Raw genomic sequence first — 19,452 nt, 5'->3', positions numbered from 1 at the left:
CTTCCGGAGTCGAAATTGGTGTCATATTAATTAAGATGGCCACCCTCTCACTTATACCAGTAAGGCATTATCTCCTTCCCATCTCATGATGACTATTTACGACAAGGAGATGCTCGCGATTGTGCATGCGGTGGCCAAATAGAGACCGTACTTGATTGGGCGATGCTTTTAAATCAAGACTGGCCATAAACGCCTAAAAATATTTCTTGAAGCAGAAGATATCTTTCCCCGAGTAGCAAAAATGAGTAACAAAGTTTCTTAGATTTGATTATGAAATAACTTATAAAATGGGGAAAGAGAATGTTATTACAAATGTGCTTTCACGACTACCCGAGCAAGCTGAATTTTCGATCGTTTCACTTTCGACCAACAACTTCCTTGAGGATATTAAGAGAGAATGACAGGAAGATTTGGATACCAGTAAGATCATAAAAAAATTAGAGGAAACACCAAGCTACATGGCTTATTATAGTTGGGACTTAAAAGAATTGTGCTATAAGAGACGCATGGTGCCTGTGCCAAATTCTACTTACATAAAGACTATCCTTCAAGAGATGCATTCCACACCTGCGGCCGGGCACTCTAGGTTCTTTAGAACCTATAAGAGAATTAAGCAAAATTTTTATTGAATAGGGATAAAAAATATTATTACTGAATTTGTAACACAATGTGATGTATGTCAACGACATAAAGGTGAGATAGTGACAAGTCCTGAAAAACTACAACCTTTACCCGTCCCAGACTCAATATGGACTAATATATTAATGGACTTCATCGAAGGGCTTCTCTCATCATAAGGAAAATGTATAATTTTTGTCGTGGTGGATCGCCTTACAAAGTATGCTCACTTTTTCATTGTTCGTAATCCCGCTTCTAGTATTACTCGAATCTTTATAGAGAATATCGTAAAATTGTATGAGATGTCGAGATCTATTATAAGTGATCGTGATAAGATCTTCATTAGTAGATTTTGGACAAAGATATTCCAGATGCAGAGCACTAAATTAAAAATAAGTATGACGTATCACCAACAAACCGACGGCCAGACTAAAGTAGTGAACAGGTGCTTGGAGACATACCTCAGATGCTTCACCAATGACCAGCCCAAAGAGTGTACAAGTGGCTTCCCTCGACTGAGTGGTGGTATAATACAACTTATCATTCATCCACAAAATATATTCCCTATAAGGCTATATATGACCGACCTCCCCTTGTGATCTCAAAATATGTGTTGGGCACCTCTAAAGTAGAATAAGTATATAGGGAACTACAGGACAAAGACACAATACTGAAGTTACTAAAAGATAATCTCACTGCAGCTTAAGCAAGAATGAAATAACAATATGATCAACACAAAGGCGAAAAAGAATTTTTAGTAGGAGTTTGGGTCTTCCTACGGCTCCAACCATACAAGCAAACATCAATCCAGACCATAGCATCTATGAAGCTTTCACCTCGGTTCTATAGACCCTACAAAATTTTGGAGCGGATCGGAGTGGTAGCATACAGATTGGACTTACCCGCTAGCTTTCGAATCCATCCAGTCTTCCATGTGTTGTGTTTAAAGCTCAAGCTGGGATAAAATGAGACAACCCAAAGTTATATACCAAATATGACTACCTAAAGATAACTTCAAACCCAACCGAGTGTCATTATTGATCGACAGATCGTGACTCGATGACGATGACCCACTACTGAAGTACTAATATAGTGGATGAACCTACCAGCAGAAGATGCCACTTGAGAAAAATATAACAACTTGAAGATCAAATTCTCAGAATTCATGAATCATTAGCCTCAAGGACAAGGCTGATTTGAAGAGGACAGGTCTATTAGGACTCTAGCTAAGAGAGTCCTAATTGAAAGGGGTATTCATGTAAAACGTACCTAGTCGATCGTTATTACAGAGGTGAAGAAGCTGGCTAAGAATATGATTAGTTTAGAGGTTGCTTCTTAGAGAATCATTAGGAGTTGTTAGAAGTAGGAGTTCTATTAGGAGTCTTGAGTAGGAGTCCTATTAGGAGTTGGGGTTTAGAAGCCCTATAAATAGTCATATATTCATCCTCTTTTGATAAGAAATAGATGAATCTTTATAACAGCCTTTGAGCAGCAACTTAGAGGAAGGAATCCCTATAGAATTCTAAGGAGATCGATCCCCTAAAGAGATCAACCCCAAGCTTAGAATCTACAAGGGTTCTAATAGTAGGTTTTGCACCTAATTAATCTCAATATTAATAGAGGCAATAACATGATATTTGGCCTGCATAGAAAATCGAGTAGTAGTTTTTTATTTATTTTAAACTCTAATTAATTGAGTTGACTCCAAGAAAAATGATAGAGGTAGAGGTGTGATCATCATAATTCTTTACTCAATCAACATCAACAAAAGTACGAAGACTTAATGAAGATCCTTTATGAATTAGGAGGTCATAAGTGAAGATATCTTTTAATCAATAAATGATTCACTTAATTGGACTCCGATTTGATGATGGTTAATGTATGAATTAAGATAGTTTCTTGACTATAAATGAAATATATGGCTCGAATATCATAAGGCATAAAGTATATAATAATAAAGGATAATATCAACTAGGGATGAGCCATCATGAAACTAAGGGAGGTGATATTTACATAGGATTGAAAACTTCTTTATCACTATCTATTTTAGTCTTATTAAGTAAATTATATATATACTTTTGTTGTGATAAGAAAAATAATGATGAGATTGGTACTATCTCTATAACAAGAAAGTAGCTTAACGAACTAAGATCATCGAAGAATGGTGAGAGTACACTTATGAACTGGTGCATAAAATCAATAGAGCTCAATGTAATTATAATGTCACTTGTATATATTAATAAAAGGAGAGTAATCTTGCCTTTGCGGACAATAAATAATGATAAATCATATTTTGGGTTGACAAAATTATATAATTTTAAATATTTATGTAATTCAATATACCATGCTCTTGGTGCCTAATAAAGTTAATAGATGATTTTTTATTATTTACTTGCTGGTCATATGTATCTTCTAAGCCAATCACGTGAGTAATGATACATGTGATATGATACACATTCTTTATATTTATTATTATTTAATATTTTATCACTTTATATTACTTATTACATATATGCATATATATTGTGATGTCCATAAATCTGTACAATGTGAATTAACTCGTGATGAGATCACGATAATGAGACCGATTCATCTTTAAACACAGAACCTAAATAATCCTGGTCATAGGTTACTCAAAAAGGACATCGAGATAATTGGATAGACTTTTGTGTTATATACCCATCTATATGATAGAGGTAACTGGTTTTATAGTTGCTCGTACGGGGACACTAGGGATACAATGCAAGTAATAATTGGAGAATGAGTTTACTAATTAATCCGCACACGGAATACTGGATGGTTGATTATACCTTATTATTAGACAATGATTCCGTAGTCCCAGTAGTATATCTGATCCTTAGACTTAAGATATCAAGGATGTCCTGTATGAGTACTCCACTCTTTGATACTAGACTTATAGGTTTGAAAGTTCCAAATCTAGTACAACCAATTTTTGGGAGTGACAACCAACTTTACAATGGCTATTGAGTGTCAATAGAGGATCATCCGCTCTCAGATCATGAGAGGAATATCTTATATGTTCTTGCTCAAATAAATCTTTGGCCAAGGTCATTCAGATTGAGAGAAAAAGAGTTCTTTGGGAGAATTCGATTAGAGCGAGACTCAAGGAGAAATCATATGAGCCAGATAGCACTGTGCCTGCTATATGGTCTGTAGGATATTAGATAGATGAGAGACTATAGGTACATAATAATTGAGGATAAATAGGTCCAAACGATTAGATTCCCCTATATCGTCTAGGGACTAGGCGTAGTGGCCTAGTACATTCATAATCGATGAGTCGAGTGAATTATTATGGAGATAATAATTTATTGAGCTAGAAGGAGTTCTGATAGGTATGACTTACGGCTAACTCGATATTGGGCCTAGAGGTTCAAATATGAGTTATCCGTTAGAGCCTATATTTTATTGGATATCCAATAAGCTCCTGAATTATTAGATCCCATAGATGAGATTCAAAAAAAGATAATAAGATATTATTGGGTAGAGACTCACTAATCTAAGAGGCTTAAGTAATTGATGGAGATCTAGTACCCAATAGGGTAGGATCCATTAAGATTAATTGGGGGCCTCTATAAATAGGAGGGAATTAAAGGCTTATAGGCTGGGGCTTCTAAATTGTCACCTCCTATTCTCCTCTCCCCTTCTCCTCCTCAGATAGCAGGTCTGGAGATTTGAGGAGTATCGTTGCAACCCTACTATGTGGATCATCGCTAGAGAGGAGGATGCTTGACCTCCTTCATCCACTCCTACAAATCTGTATGGATTTAGGGATATATGTATAGGGAAATCTGGGGGGTGATCTCACATGCGCAGCGAAAGAACATGAAAAACAAAATCCCCAAATTTTTCATCAATGTATTCATCATCATGAGAAGATTGGTACATAAAATTCATAGAACTTAAAACTGCGTATATTAAAGATTGTGTTACTTAAGGAGATCGTGTATCCTTAAATCTCTATAGATCTTTAGGAGATGATGAAGGAGGTCAAGCGTCCTCCTCTCTAGTGGTGATCCACATAGCAAGGCTATGACGATGCTCCTCGAATCTTTAGGCCTGCTATTCGAGAAGGAGAATAGGAGATGACAACTCAAAGAGACTTTAGCCTACGAACCATTAGTTCCCTCCTACTTATAGAGGTCCTTTATCAATTTAACCCTAATGGATCATGCTCTATTGAGTATTGGATCTCCATCCAACTACTGAAGTATATCAGATTAGTATATCTGTATCTAATAATCTCTCATTAGCTTTTATTGGATCTCATCCATAGGATCCAATAATTCAGGGCCTTATTGGATGTCTAATAAGATAGGGGCTTCGGTGGAAATCTCATATCCGAACCTCTACTCATCGTATTGCCTACCATATATGTATAATCCTCTAGGCTCAATATCGAGATAGTTGTGAGTCATACCTGTCAGAACTCCTTATGACTTAATAAATTATTATCTCTATAATAATTCACTCGACTCATCGATTGCGGACGTACTAGGCCATTACACCGCAGTCCCCAGACAATACAAGGGAATCTAATCCATTAGATCTATCTGTCCTTAGTTACCATATACCTATAGTCCTTCATCCATCTAATATCCCAAAGACCGTATACCGAGCATGATGCTGTCAGACCCATATGGTTTCTACTCGAGTATCGCTCTACTCGGATTCTCCTTAAGAACTTTTTCTCTCTCAATCCGAATGATCTTAGCTAGGGATTTATCTTAGTAAGAACAAATGAGATATTCCTCTCATGATACCGAGAGCAAATGATCTTCTATCGACACTTAATAGTCTACATAAGGTTGGCTACCACTCTCGATGACCGGCTGTGCTAAATTTGAAACCTCCAGACCTATAAATCCGGTATCAAAGAGTGAAGTACTTATACAGGACATCCTTGGTATCTCAAGTCTAAGGACCAGATACACCACTAGGACCACAGAATCGTTATCTAACAATAAGGCATCATCAATCATCCAACATTCTGTAAGCGGATCAATCAGTGAACTCATTCTCTAATGAGCACATGTACTGTATTTATAGTGTCCCCACATGAGCAGCTATGAGACCAGCTGCATCTATTATATGGACGAGTATACAACACACCGGTCTATCCGGTTATCTCGATGTCCCTCTCGAGTAACCGATGACCGTGATTATTTAAGATTTATATTTAAAGACGAATCAATCTCATTATCATGATCTGATTCTCATTGCATAGATCCATAGACATCATAATATATTCAAGCAATAGGAAATATAAAGTGATAAAATATCAAATAATAATAATAAGCAATAAGACTACATGTCAAGTCACTCGTGCAATCACTCATGTGATTGACTTGTAGGGCACCTATGAGTAGCAATATGATCTCCCTAGGTAATACAACTATCTAACAGATGGTTTTCATAGATTTTGCTCACTAATTTTCATACGACGATAAATATCTTTTGAGAAATTTAAGATTTTTATTTTTTGTGCTTATACTGCATATGTGATCACGTCCCTAGATTTTCCAACATTACTAACTTGTATAAGAAAGTCATAGTTAATGAACTATAGAGATTATTGCTTATAAACAGTATAAGTGAGAGTCCTAGGAATACATTGTTAATATCATGTAGGAATAATTTTGTATATCAGTTCATAAGTACCCTCTCTAATACTTTTCTCCAAAAGGATGTTAGTTCATTGTAGAGATAGTACCATTCTCATTGGGGACTCTTCATCAGCACAGCTACATACATAATTTACTTGACTAGATTACGATGAATGATGCTAAAGAAGTTTTCAATCCTATACTCACATCATCTCCCTTGAAACTTCACGATGGCTCACCTCTAAACGTTGCTGTCATTTATCACTCTACACTTTGGTGTCCAACATTATCTCTTTTTAACTAGAGTAGATATTTTATCTATAATAATAAATTATCTCAATTCATGCATCAAATATTATCAAATTATTAAAGTAAAATCAAGTAAATTTTTTATTACTTGAAAAATACTTTAATATATGTCATTCTAATTCTTAAAGAGTCTTTATTAAATCTTTATACTTTTGTGATGCTGATCGAGCAAGGAATCATAATGATCTTAGAGCCAACTCAATTAGTTTATATTCAAAAAACAAAAAAAATCTTCTACAAAGACCGAGTATCATAGTCTCCCTACTAAGATTAATTGGGTGCAAAACTTGCTACATGAATTTTAAATTTCATAATCATCCCCATCAACTAAACATTATGATAATGTTGGTGCTATTATCTATCTGCTAGTTCAATCTGGATAAATTATATAGTCTTTGACTTTTACTTTGTTCATGATCAGATTTCTCAAAAAAAAAACTTAATAATGTAAGTCACATCCACAAACAGATCAATTCTTTAACTCCTTGCAAAGTCACTATCACACCGACTATTTACTCACCAACCTTTCAAGATTGATGGAACACGAATCTTACGGGGATTATAATGAATACTGGATGATTATGATCACTCCAATTCATACTTATGATTATAATCACAATAACTAAGGGAAGTACACATTATATAAATCCTTGACTATTGCGTTCATATCTAAGCTAGACAGAGAATTATTATAATTGCCTCTAATTTAGGACATCGATTGGGCTTGTAACATATATAAATTATAACGTACAACAATAAAATCAACATAGCAATGGGCCCAATATATATTATAAGAAAATAATAAATGTTGGATGATTATGTTCGCACCAATTCATATCTGTGATTTTGATCGGAAGTACACCTACACAAATCCTTGACTATTGTATTCATCCCTAAGTTAGACAGAGAGAATTATTATAATTACTTTTGATTTAAGATTTTGATTCATCTCGTAACATGCATAAATTACAACGTATAACAATGAAATCAATTTCTTTACTATTCTTTATGCTATACAACTCCACCTTCTATAGCCTCAACCAAAGCTTGTCATCCTTGCCATCATTCTTGAGCCTCTTAACAACTTTCTACCGCATTTATTATTTCCTTATAAGATAAACCAACCAACATTTACTAACATCGATGCCTACATATTGATGCTAAACACTACAATGATCTTCATATCAATTGCCCATCGAAGTAGACTTTTAGAGGATGGAAAAGTTGACCATGGAAAATGGAAGAGAACATGTAACAACAGTACATAAAATAAAGGAATTAACTCGTCTACTTTTCTATCGTCAAAATGCATGCCATCGTTGGGAAACCTTCTCCGTCAACCCGAGCTCAAGAAGATGGACATGCAAGGAAACCATACCGCCAAATGTTCTGGGTCAGATCGGGACGAATCGGGTCGGGTTCAAATATATGGTGACCCGAACCGCTTTTTGACCGACCGGGTTTGGGCGTCTATCTGACCACATTAGACCCGGCCTATCTATCACGTGACCTTTACGTGACGGATGGCTTTCGTTTCTCCGTCGCGTCCTCGTTTTATGTCTCGCTCGGCTCGATGTAAAGACTTCTTTCTAGGGTTTGGGCCTTCTCGTCCTCCTCTCTCGTTTCTTGTTCTAGCCGTAGGTATCTGCGATGGATATTGATCTCAGCGCGCCCCATTCGATGGGAACCACCATCATCGGTGTCACATACAACGGCGGCGTCGTCCTCGGCGCCGATTCCAGGACGAGCACAGGTCCAAGCCTACGCGAGGAGAAAATTATTGAAATCTTTGTTTACCGCAACTGTTTCTTTCGGATTTAGTGGGGTTTCTCATAGGTTTTCTCTTGTTTTTGTCCCTTTCTTGACGTGTTTGGATTTTGCCCACAGGGATGTACGTTGCTAACCGGGCGTCGGATAAGATCACCCAGCTGACGGATAATGTCTACATTTGCCGTTCTGGATCGGTAATTCTTGCTTTTACATTCTTGCGCGCGAATCGCATGCATCAAGATCGCATCTTGCTAGTGATTGATTTGGTTTCGTTTCTTGATTGTGGCAAATCAATTTGACACGATTGGTGTTGGAATCGGTTTTCCTGACATTGCTTTACAGCCTAATTGGTTTTCCTTTGTCTTGTTTTGAGTACGCGCCTGGTCGATTTGCTACTACTAGAGAAACTTTAATTGTCTGATTGATCTATTATTGAAATTCCTTCCCTCGGTGTGAGTTTCGGTGTGTTGCTTCTCGTGTTCTTGGTAGAAACAGAATTCGTGCTTGTGTTATATATTCTGTGGATATTAAGTGGATCACTATGTAAAGAGGACTTATCTTGGAACATGTAGTTAAGATGGTTTTAACCTTTCCAAAATGACAATGCAAATGTTATCTATGACATGCTGAACTATTTGTTGGATGCAGTTATAGTTTTGAGCATATTAGTGTATGGAAAAAAATATGGTCTTATGAGTGTGTTTATAAAGCTAAATTCCGTTAGTTCCTGGCCATGCTTAGTAGTTCTTCTTCTTCTTCTTCTTCTTCTTCTTCTTCTGCTTAGTTTTGAGCATATTAGTGTATGGAAAAAAATTTGGGACCTTACAATGCAGTTGCAGATGATGTCTATTTTTAAGTAATCTTCTCTCCATTTTCAACTGTGCTGTTTCTACTTGCATTTGATATACTGTGGTGTTTGTTATCGTATTATTAATTTGTTATATTTGAGACAACAAATTATATTTGGACCATCTGTAAGACAAATACTGGATGTCAAGAGGCATAACTTTGAGCGGTAGTGGTAAGAGCATAGATTACAACAAGAGTCCGACAACATATATGGAGGCCAATCAGGCAGCTAATTGCATCGTATGTATCAGCTGCATTCTCTCCTGGCTTCAAGACAATTTCAATCTGTTGTAACATTTAATCTCCGTTTCCTTTTCTTAAATTCCCAAGATAAACTTGTTTTCCATCTCTGTTAAGTCAACTATTAAGGAAAAACTCCAATTAGAACCCTAAGATCTATAGTTGTGCCCTAATTTACCTGTCAAAGAAAAGATAAACTTGAAACTTATTAGATAAAATAATAAATAATATACTTAATTAAAACTGAGTAAACCAAAATCCTGGTCTAACCCTATGATGCATTATATATTCTTTTTGTTTCATTATAATTTCAGAAGAATTTTTTTTTTGTTGTAGTTTATATGTTAATCAATATCCGCTTTTTGCTTGGTAACTTAAGGTTTCTCCTTCTACAAGCTGCTTGGTAACTTAAGGCTTCTCCTTATACAAGCATCATCAACTATTGAATAATCAGTTTCTTATCGAGACATCATTACTTAGTCTACCTAGTTTTCTGACTTTTTTCTTGACGAAAGCAAGCTACTAAAAGTTCGTGATTCCTTTCAGGCCGCTGATTCCCAGGTTATCTCTGATTATGTCAGATACTTCCTTCATCAACACACGTGAGTTTATCAATGTTCCCTTCTTTCTCTTTCTGGTTTAACAAAAAATCCACTTAATAGATACTTCAAACCATTTTTTTTTATTAATTTCACAACTCTAGTAAGGATTTATATCATAAGCTATCAAGTGGAGCTTACAATTTGAAATTAGTTTATCAACAGAAACTCTATTCTTTGAATTTTGCCAAGGATTATCACCAAGTATCCATGAAGAGGTTTAGCTGATTATTTTTATTGCTGTAATGCTGGTTTGGTTTAACTGGTCTTCCATATTTGTTTCAGAATTCAACTTGGGCAGCCTGCGACAGTCAAGGTGGCAGCTAATCTAGTTAGATTATTGTCATATCAAAACAAGGTATCAACATTTTACTTCTGTTATAGAAAAAAGTTTTATTTTTGTTGTCAGTGTTAATCTATTATAAATTAGAATTATGGTGCTTATTTATTTTACATAAACAATGGTATGATAAGAAGTATATCATGTAACTATACACCTGTGAGATTATTATCTTCTTGTGCCATTACTAAATGCCAAACCAATAAAGTTGATATTAGACTGGGTCTCCTTTTATGCAGTTTTGAACCATTCCATGTGTTTTGCTGTATCATAATATGAAATATGGGACCTCTTATTACTAATTTTGCTTTAGTTTTTGTCTCATACCTTATCCATGAAAAAGGAGTTGAATGAAATATTGAACTGACTGATCCTTTTATATTAGCTGCATACATTTTCTTTTGTATTTCTGCTTTTAATTATTTTTCGCAACATAGTATATACATTGTCTAACTTGTGTCATGAACATTTCTAGAACATGCTGCAAATGGGTGTCATTGTTGGTGGATGGGATAAGTATGAAGGAGGTCAAATATATTCTGTGCCCCTTGGAGGGACAATCTTGAAGCAACCTTTTGCTATTGGAGGTGTGTATCACAATCAGTGTTCTTGAAATGGATGTTTATTCTCGTTTGCTTCGTTTTGCATAATGCATAGTTCATATATAATACTACATGCTGCAAAGCAGGGCTTGATTTTGAAAATTCAGTAGCATTATAGTTTTCAAGCAAAAAAGTTTGGATACTGATTATGCTGCAAAGCAGGGCTTGATTTTGAAAATTCAGTATCATTATAGTTTTCAAGCAAAAAGTTTGTGTGATATGCCATTCATAAGTGCTGAAAATGGATCCCTATAGTGGGCTCATGAGAATATTAAGAAACTTTTTTTTTTTTTGACAATTTCAGCCCAAATCCAGGCGTATTAGTCCTTCTTCTGTAAGGCATGCCCCAATTTTGATCTGATCCATTCTACGGTCAGGATTGGGCTACTTTAATATGAACATTCTTATAATAGATTAGATAAATTCGCATTGTTGCTGACAAATAACCAACTTTAATAGGATTGTCACTGGTAATATGGTTCATTTTTATGAACCGTTTGAAATGACAACATTGTTGCTGACAAATAACCAAAAAGCATTTGTTAGATGGTAAAATAATGCTCGACTCCTACTCACATAGCTAAAATTGCTGATTACGCTTGTGTGTCTAATAATATTATGTTAAATTTTAGTGATTTACTAGTACATAGCTACATGCACTATATATGCATACATACTTGAGGTTAGACCACTTGATCAATATGCATTGCCAAAGGATTAATGGCTGATGGAGCAGTTGCGCCTAAACTAAATGACAATAACATCAAACATTGTAGGAATTTGTGGTCTATGTTTATTATTTATGTTTGGGGACTTTCTGCATTTCTGATTTTAGTCAAGTAAATAGCAGGATACACATAGTGGAAGGTCAAAGCACATTGTTTTATGAATGTTTTTGAGATTTTTGAGTGTCATTAGCCTTAGAATTTAGATATTGTGTAATGGTGCCTTGTTCTTGTTTTCGTAATACCATTGGTCGACCTTGTTATTGAATATAAATGTGTACTCATAACAGGATCTGGTTCAACCTATCTTTATGGTTTCTTTGATCAAGCATGGAAGGAAGGAATGAGCAAAGATGAAGCAGAGGTATGCAAAATATTGACTTTTGTGCCTGATATCTCTAGTGTCAATATGATTTGCAAAAGATCTTGTTCCTGTGTTATCACACAATTACAGATCAAATTCTGTCAGATGTCTTGAGTAGGTGGCAGCTTATATAGCTATTTATTATCACCACATCAAATACTCTTGATCTAGATCTCCAATTCTAGCAGGATCAGTCTGGTTAGTTGCCCTTGCTGCTCAGGATGTTTGGGCAATTCTAGATGACGGGTACTTCAAGGCACTTTGTATCTTGTTAAGCATACAAGACATTTCTTTATTCAAGTTGAAGTTCAAGCAAGGGAGTGCTCATGAACTGATCTTTTATTGTTGTACTATCTTGTCTAGGCACATATCCACAATCTACTATTGATGAAGTACAAGATTGTAAATTTATGTTCCTAAAGGATATAACAAGAAGTCTTACATAAGGCTATAATAAACCATGTGGAATCAGAACCTTCTTATTACTTGTCCTCCATTGTTACCATTCATTGTTTAATATACTTGCTGTTTGTCCTCCCCTTCAGAACTATGAAAGGAGTTAAATAGCAAATTTTAGTATATGCTGCTGGTCAGTTTATTAAACTTTGTACTTTTACATAATGTTTTGGCTTTCTGTTTGGAAGATGGGAACACTGAAAGAACAAATGTAATTAACCAACTAGCTTTAAGTGTTAAACCTACCAAGGTTAAACAGCTGCTGCTTCTTTTTTCTCTAGAAATTATTTCTGTTCAGACCAACTGTAGGCAAATCATGATTTTGATTTAAAAGAAGTACAGATCTTTCCTGTCAGGAATTACTACTTAAGTGATGCTGATTTAATATGATAATGTTCCTGCATGAATGATTTATGGTAAATATTAATCTTTCTTCATTTGCTTGTCTGTTGCACTGTTATATGCAGACAATTTTTGGTTGTTTTAACTATCATCAGCAGGAAATTATCTTGTGATTTTATGATGCTTTGTTTTTCCAAAATGCAGAAATTAGTGGTGAAGGCAGTTTCTCTTGCTATTGCACGTGATGGGGCCAGTGGAGGTGTTGTGCGTACTGTTACTGTGAGTATCTTCATTATGTATATCATACAAAACTAACTTTCGTGCAAAGGTTTCATGGATTCCTGCTAAAGATTCTACCCTTGTATTTGATTAGAAGGGTGCCAAAAAGATGAATCGTGGTGCTTTTGTTTTCTAAGGCATATCTGCATAACTTTTCATTTCTAATGGTTTCACAATAATTGTTTAAGCAACCCAAATTGTTACCTTGAGCTTTTGCAAAGTGTGTTTATTTGAATCTGACACCATGCCCTTCATAGCTAGTTTCAAGAAGAAACTCCTGCTGACTTTTGTTAGTGTAATTGATTTTCACATTTTCATTGGAAAATGCCAAATCTAGTAGATCAACTGATTGATTGGTCTGCGAGTTGGTTGTTGCTAAAACCATTAAACAAATGGATGTTGATTCAGTTTTCTTTGTTCTATGGAGAAGTCTCAATTCTTCAGCTCATGCATAAGTAGTTCGTGGTTACTTAAAAATTTCTGCAGCCTCAGCGTAGCTCATATTTGTTGCACTCATTTTGCTTGTGGATTTGCAGATCAATGCTGATGGTGTTACGAAGAACTTCTACACCGGCGACTCGCTCCCCCTGTGGCATGAAGAGCTGGAGCCACACAACTCGCTACTAGACATCCTCTTGGCCAGCAGCAGCCCCGAGCCTATGAGCACATGATTTCTTGGTCTCCCGAGTTGCTCCAGTTCTTAGAATCTATCTCGACTTGGATGCCATCAATGTTCCTTTCGAAATTGGTGTTTGCTTGCTTAGTAGATAGGCAGCTCACCAATATACTCTTGTTGGGTTTCGAGGAATACAGCAGTAGCGAGACTTGGCTAAGTGCATCCGTGAAAAGAATGTTGTCTCTAGCGTGTGGACGTGTTTCCTTATGCCCCTTCTTCCACGTCTCCACCAGTGGGCAAATTAAATCCATCTTTTTGCACGGTCTCATTATTAACGAACGAATATGACTGGATTCGTTTTGTGAAGATGAACTTGTGTTTTATGTAGCCAAAAAAATATTATGAAATGTGAACAAATTATACATGCAACAAGTCTCTTCGTTCTAAGATAATGCTAGTTAGGCCACCCACACACCACCGTTTCATATTCATTCAGGGGGGTCTATACAACAACAGTTAATACACGATGATCTGAAATGCTTTGTACTTCCCACCTTTGATGACGATGAAGCACCAGCAAATCATAGCACCTAATTTTGTTTTTCCTTCAGATGTAGTAGCCATAGAAATGATGAGAAAAGGAGGCAAGATTTACCAATATTGGTACACAAGTAAATTTATTATTATTATTATTATTATTATTATTATTATTATTATTATTATTATTATTATTTATTTCCATGGTCTCAGGCATTTGCTAATTTAACAGATAAAGAATTTATACCATCATCATTATCATCATTATTATTATTTGTTTTCAAACATTAGGCCGTCATGGATATTAAATAGGTGAATCTTCGCAAAAGCCTCACACGATACTTCCATCTAGAAGAAGGTGGGTGGGCACCAGCAAATGCATAGATACCAAAATAAAAAAAAAAAAAAAAAAAAATGAAATAGGTGACTCTTCACAAAAGCCTCACCCGAAACTTAACTTCCCATCTCGACGAAGGTGGCACGAGCAAATGCATAGATCCCAGAATAAAAAAAGTAATTTAAGTCAGGTCTGAAGGAGCTGATCATTCAAAAGGTTTTTAACAGATAATTGAAGCAGATAGAGTTAGTACCAAATAAGAGGGAGAAGCTCGTGCATGCTTTGAGATAATGTTCCTTCGCTTCGTTAATTAGACAAGACTGCTCGTTTTCATCTTGAATTCACCACAGTGGTTTCCGGGAGTGGGGAGAGCTGCATACGGGGTCGATGAGACTTGATCGAGGCATGGGAGGCTGCAATCTTTTTCTCTTTCAGCCTGGCAAGCACCTTCCTGACCTCGTTTGCCAGCTCAATCACCCTACCATCTTCGTGACCTGCAATTGTTCTCTTACTATATAATCAACTGATTACTAGACTTCTATATAAGAGCAAATCAAATAAACATCTGTTCAAAGTGTAGGAAAAAAAAAGGATATACTGTATGCTAAGATCATTAAAGTAGCATACAGACAGCTATTTGCTCTAGTGCACTGTGAAGGATGAAAAAGTCACACCCCTAAAATGAATGTATCCATCAGATTCAATCAATCATAAAAAAATATGGTGTATTCCGTCCAATTTAAGTTTCACAACAGCTGACTGCCTGACATCCTTCTTGGGCTGTTCCATGTTTTAATTCACATTGGCATCCTTCATTGCACTAGATATGATATTAACAATGACATTTTGGGGAGATTAAAAGACACATCTAACACTTATCACAAAAGTTCTGGGAGATGGTTCTTACCAATGTCATACAGTGCTTTTTCTAGCAAAAACAGGTAGTCTCTGTTGTTCCCACAAGGACCACTTGCAGTAGCAATTTGCCTGAAATTATGCAGATAGTCGAGCTATTGTAGTAAAAGAGGCGAAAGAAGATGGATTCTAGTGAGATATCTACTGCATTACCTTGCCATTTCCTCCAGTGGAGCTGGACCTAGGTAGTACCTGTTGGCTTCTTTGTCAGGGGTGGACACGAAACTGCACAGGAAATGAATACCCAAACTCCAGTTAAAAACAAAAGCAGCTTATCATGAAAATACATCAATGCTATATTTCAGAGAAAAGAAGATTTATTAGAGAGTATGTTTCTTACACAAGAACGCCTGTCACAGCTGGCTTTATTGGATCATCCTCCTAAAGGAATAGACGCCACATTAAAAGAACGGGAAAACAAAAGGCCAAAAACAAGCAAAAAGAGAATGACATAAGTTTTGGACTATACCTTGTAAAAGTCTACAGATGCCTTCATGTCATATTCACATTCTCTTCTCTCCAAATACTGAAATGTTCAGCAAATATTACATATACAATGAATAAAGAATTCAATCAGAAATGACAAACTAAATAAACATCACCTGAATTGCTGCCTTTTCCTTCTCTCTGTCTCCTTTAACACAATATGCAGAACCCCACTGACAGATAACACAGATCTTGTTATAACAAAAGTATGAATAAAATTTCAAGGGATAAATAGGAAAGCTGTTATGTCCAAATTAAGAACAGCCAAGCCACAAACATAACTGCAGGTCTACTGGTAATGAGAATCTATAAAGTCACTTATTGTAGATTACTTTATTTACTCCAGAACAGACTTCACATGCTTTCCACATATAGAAAAAAAAACCAAATAAGAATGATTCCAACAAACTGTCTGAATATAAATACTTCAGGTCCTCCATGTATATCTTTTGTAAGATGGGGAGAACTATGACCACATATATCAAGGCCAAAGTTGCAAATTTCATGGCTGAAATATGAAGAAGTACGTCAAATTTTGCTTAGGCTACTAAAGAATAATATTACACTTCACAAAATTCAACACCTCTGTAGCCAAAATTACAAACAAGTAGATAATGCAGCCCAATAGGTCTTGAGTTCTGAAATTTCCATTCTCATTTAGAGTAATTTAATTTTAAAATACTACAGTATAGTATTGGATAATTCCTTAACAATACAGCGGCATATGATCCTTAAAACTTGAACATGAATCAGGCAAAGATCTTTTGAGTTTGAGTATGCAAGTTAGAGAACAACACAGAAATGCCATCAAAACTCTAATGACTGAGATGCTTATGCATGCTAAATCATACCTTAAGATTTAAACATGAATCAGGAATAGATCATTTCAGTCTCAATCTACTAGATGGAGAACAGCACAGAAATGCTATAGATATTTTTGTGACAGTAATGTTCTTGTGCATGCTAAATCAAAATTAATTATTCCTCCCTTGGGAAGCAAAAACTCAACAAATATATATTCCTATAGTCTAACAAGCGCCTAAAATGTCAATTTCTGAAATACAAGTAACAAATCAAGCAATGATATAGTCCCCTGACTCAACATCACATGTTAGAAAGTACGATATGCTTACACAGACTGCTCCTTTCTTTGCCTCCAATGTGCAAGTTCTGGCAGGATTAGCTGGTGTACCTCTGTGGTCTATGCATGCTGTAAGATGAAAGAACTCCTATTAGTTTTCCCATCAAAATTTATACAGACTGCTGGCTTATTTATGGATAGGCAACACTTACCAAGATTAAAGACACGCTCATAGTCCTTGATGAACCCAACTATTCTCTCGTCAAAGTCAAATCCAGGGTTCCAGACCAATGATCCATATGCGAAAACCCACAGAACCATTTTTATTTATCTAAAGAGCTAGCTCAATGCACGTGCCTTCCACCAACACGGGTTTGGGGAGGATCGCCGTATCCCGCCTTACCTTGCAAGCAGAGGAGCTTTGTTTGTCACTCGATTCTTGGTCAACCAGTTGGAAAGGAGGGATCTCACAGTGGCAACAAGGTTCACCCTCTCACCATTGTTATTACCTGCATTAACAAAATAGATCTTGAAAGTCATTCATGTGTAATGATCTCTTGGACATATCTTTATTATGCAAGGACCAATTGCATTATTAATTTTTTTGAACATCTTGAAGCACACAAAAGTACCAAAAGAATGTGATGATAAAAAAGATGTATACTTCACCACTAGAGAAGACAAATGTTTCACAAATGTTTCAATTTAACTTATCACGACAATGACTGCGGTGCCAAGTGAAGTGTTGCACTTGTTGACCACAACCAGGAGAAGCTACCACTGACTGAACAAGATGCATTACTTAAGTTTCTCTCCTTTGAAGAGTTCAAATATGTAGAAATATATAAAGGAAAAAAATAGTTCAGCATAAAGTTTTATTGACAAGATACAGCATATGAAACAGCCAAAATCAAATGATTTGATTAATAGCTGATCATAAACTATCCTTTATGGAGCTAATCATTTCTAAATTTGACTAGTTTCTGGACCTTTCTAAATCTTGGTCATTTCCTGCTGCCCTTATTTAAAGCCATATATTTCCCACTTTGACCAGTTGCTAGAAAAGACTTAGATTGTTTATTTTGTTACTCTTACCTCACATTAAATGTTTCCTAATCAACAGGTTGCTGGACACTGTATAGTCTGTCTTTCTTAGAACAAAATAAATGACGAGAAAGTAAGAGAAAAGGCTCCAAAAATCAGTCACACATCCAATTGCAATAGACAAAGGAGGTCGAACTATAACGCCTATCACCTTCCAAGAAGACAACTCGTAAAGCTATTTCGAATAAAGAAAACCTTAGAACAACCCTAATTAGCAGCATTGCAGCTTTCTTGATAGCAACACGAAATGTTTCTCTTGGATATACGAAGAACTTTCCGTCAGCTAAAAATATATGCTAGCACCAAGATAACTAGGCGAAAGACGAGCTACGATTACAAGATCCAGCTTGAAATGCGAACTATTACGATCTTCAACGGCAAATCACTTATCTTGCCTCGTAAGATGATCTGTCCGCGGATCAGAAAAGAAAAAGTCAAGATCCGGGCAGGTCTCACTAAGAACAAGTCCTCGAGACGATTATCTCACCATGACGCCGCGAGCCTCAGAGATCTTGGAGTATCACCGTGGAAAGGGGAGAATTTGGGAGATCGCCGCGGCAATGGAGATGGAGATGGAGATGGAGAGAGAGGATGCTTAGGGTCGGAGAGAACAGGGTTTCACCAAGATGAAAACCCTAGATCTCTCCCTCTTCGCTCTTTCCTCTCTCTATTTCTCTCCTCTCCTCTCTCGTGGGTTTGGTTGGGCTTGGAGAGGAGGATGAGGAAGAAGAGAGCGAGGTGACGTGGGCGGTGGTCATTATAAGCAGAACGGTACAGAGATAAGAGCGGGAGGCCACGTATGCATAGGAGAGGCGTGTCATACTCACATAGGCACTTGACGTCAAAATGACGGATGTCTTCTCAAATCTGGGTCAATATGAACAACAGCCCGGCTCGCATCTGCGTCACTTCTCATCCGACCTATTGGACCAATCCAATGAGCCCACTCGGCCCAAACCATACAAAAGTGGCCTTTTACAGATGCGGGCTCTGGGACCCACAGTTACTCTCATCACCAGACGAGGGTATCCGGGAGGGTGAGACATGAGTCCGAAATCTTTTGTTACTTGTGACACAAACGTGGACAGTCCCACGTGATGAAACAGTCAACCGAACTCGATCTCCAAGGACGATAAGTGCTACCACTACCTAGAAACGCACCCTTTCCTATACACGGCCCACTAACCCACCACGTCGCCTCGTTATTCACGTAGGCCCCACGTGAAAGCAGACTGAGCAAGTCCAGCCTGTGGATT

The 19,452-nt window shown here is 36.6% G+C and overlaps 2 protein-coding genes and 1 long non-coding RNA gene across 3 annotated transcripts; 2 read left to right on the top strand and 1 right to left on the bottom strand.

Moving 5' to 3' along the window:
* The first annotated feature begins 8,111 nt into the window (after positions 1–8,111).
* On the top strand, positions 8,112–14,160 carry LOC103991764 (proteasome subunit beta type-6). The gene is made up of 8 exons (XM_009411311.3): positions 8,112–8,307; positions 8,442–8,518; positions 9,960–10,015; positions 10,298–10,370; positions 10,828–10,939; positions 11,970–12,043; positions 13,046–13,120; positions 13,657–14,160. The coding sequence occupies exons 1-8, from the start codon at positions 8,205–8,207 to the stop codon at positions 13,789–13,791; spliced, it is 705 nt and encodes a 234-aa protein (XP_009409586.2). The 5' UTR covers positions 8,112–8,204; the 3' UTR covers positions 13,792–14,160.
* LOC135642641 (uncharacterized) lies at positions 12,151–12,535 on the top strand. The gene is made up of 2 exons (XR_010498021.1): positions 12,151–12,289; positions 12,407–12,535. It is a non-coding gene; the product is annotated as an uncharacterized LOC135642641 (long non-coding RNA).
* Positions 14,161–14,768: 608 nt separating the features above from the next.
* Positions 14,769–18,944, bottom strand: LOC135642640 (gamma-glutamylcyclotransferase 2-2-like). The gene is made up of 9 exons (XM_065158937.1): positions 18,684–18,944; positions 17,305–17,601; positions 17,145–17,221; positions 16,128–16,184; positions 15,995–16,051; positions 15,866–15,906; positions 15,679–15,750; positions 15,518–15,597; positions 14,769–15,104 (listed from the first exon to the last, which is right to left on the bottom strand). The coding sequence occupies exons 2-9, from the start codon at positions 17,411–17,413 to the stop codon at positions 14,941–14,943; spliced, it is 657 nt and encodes a 218-aa protein (XP_065015009.1). The 5' UTR covers positions 17,414–17,601; positions 18,684–18,944; the 3' UTR covers positions 14,769–14,940.
* Positions 18,945–19,452: the final 508 nt, after the last annotated feature.

This window comes from Musa acuminata, chromosome BXJ3-7, assembly GCF_036884655.1.
Source record: "Musa acuminata AAA Group cultivar baxijiao chromosome BXJ3-7, Cavendish_Baxijiao_AAA, whole genome shotgun sequence".
NCBI lineage: Eukaryota > Viridiplantae > Streptophyta > Magnoliopsida > Zingiberales > Musaceae > Musa > Musa acuminata.
The sequence above is the reverse complement of the archived record's forward strand: the minus strand, read 5'-3'. Positions and strand labels throughout refer to the sequence as shown.

Coding starts and splice junctions, on each gene's coding strand:
- LOC103991764 (XM_009411311.3), top strand. CDS start 8,205: ATGGATATTGATCTCAGCGCGCCCCATTCGATGGGAACCACCATCATC. Junction 8,308..8,441: donor CGATTCCAGGACGAGCACAG/GTCCAAGCCTAC, acceptor TTTTGCCCACAG/GGATGTACGTTGCTAACCGG. Junction 13,121..13,656: donor GTGTTGTGCGTACTGTTACT/GTGAGTATCTTC, acceptor GTGGATTTGCAG/ATCAATGCTGATGGTGTTAC.
- LOC135642640 (XM_065158937.1), bottom strand. CDS start 17,413: ATGGTTCTGTGGGTTTTCGCATATGGATCATTGGTCTGGAACCCTGGA. Junction 16,185..17,144: donor CAAAGAAAGGAGCAGTCTGT/GTAAGCATATCG, acceptor GTTATCTGTCAG/TGGGGTTCTGCATATTGTGT. Junction 16,052..16,127: donor AGGAAAAGGCAGCAATTCAG/GTGATGTTTATT, acceptor TGAACATTTCAG/TATTTGGAGAGAAGAGAATG.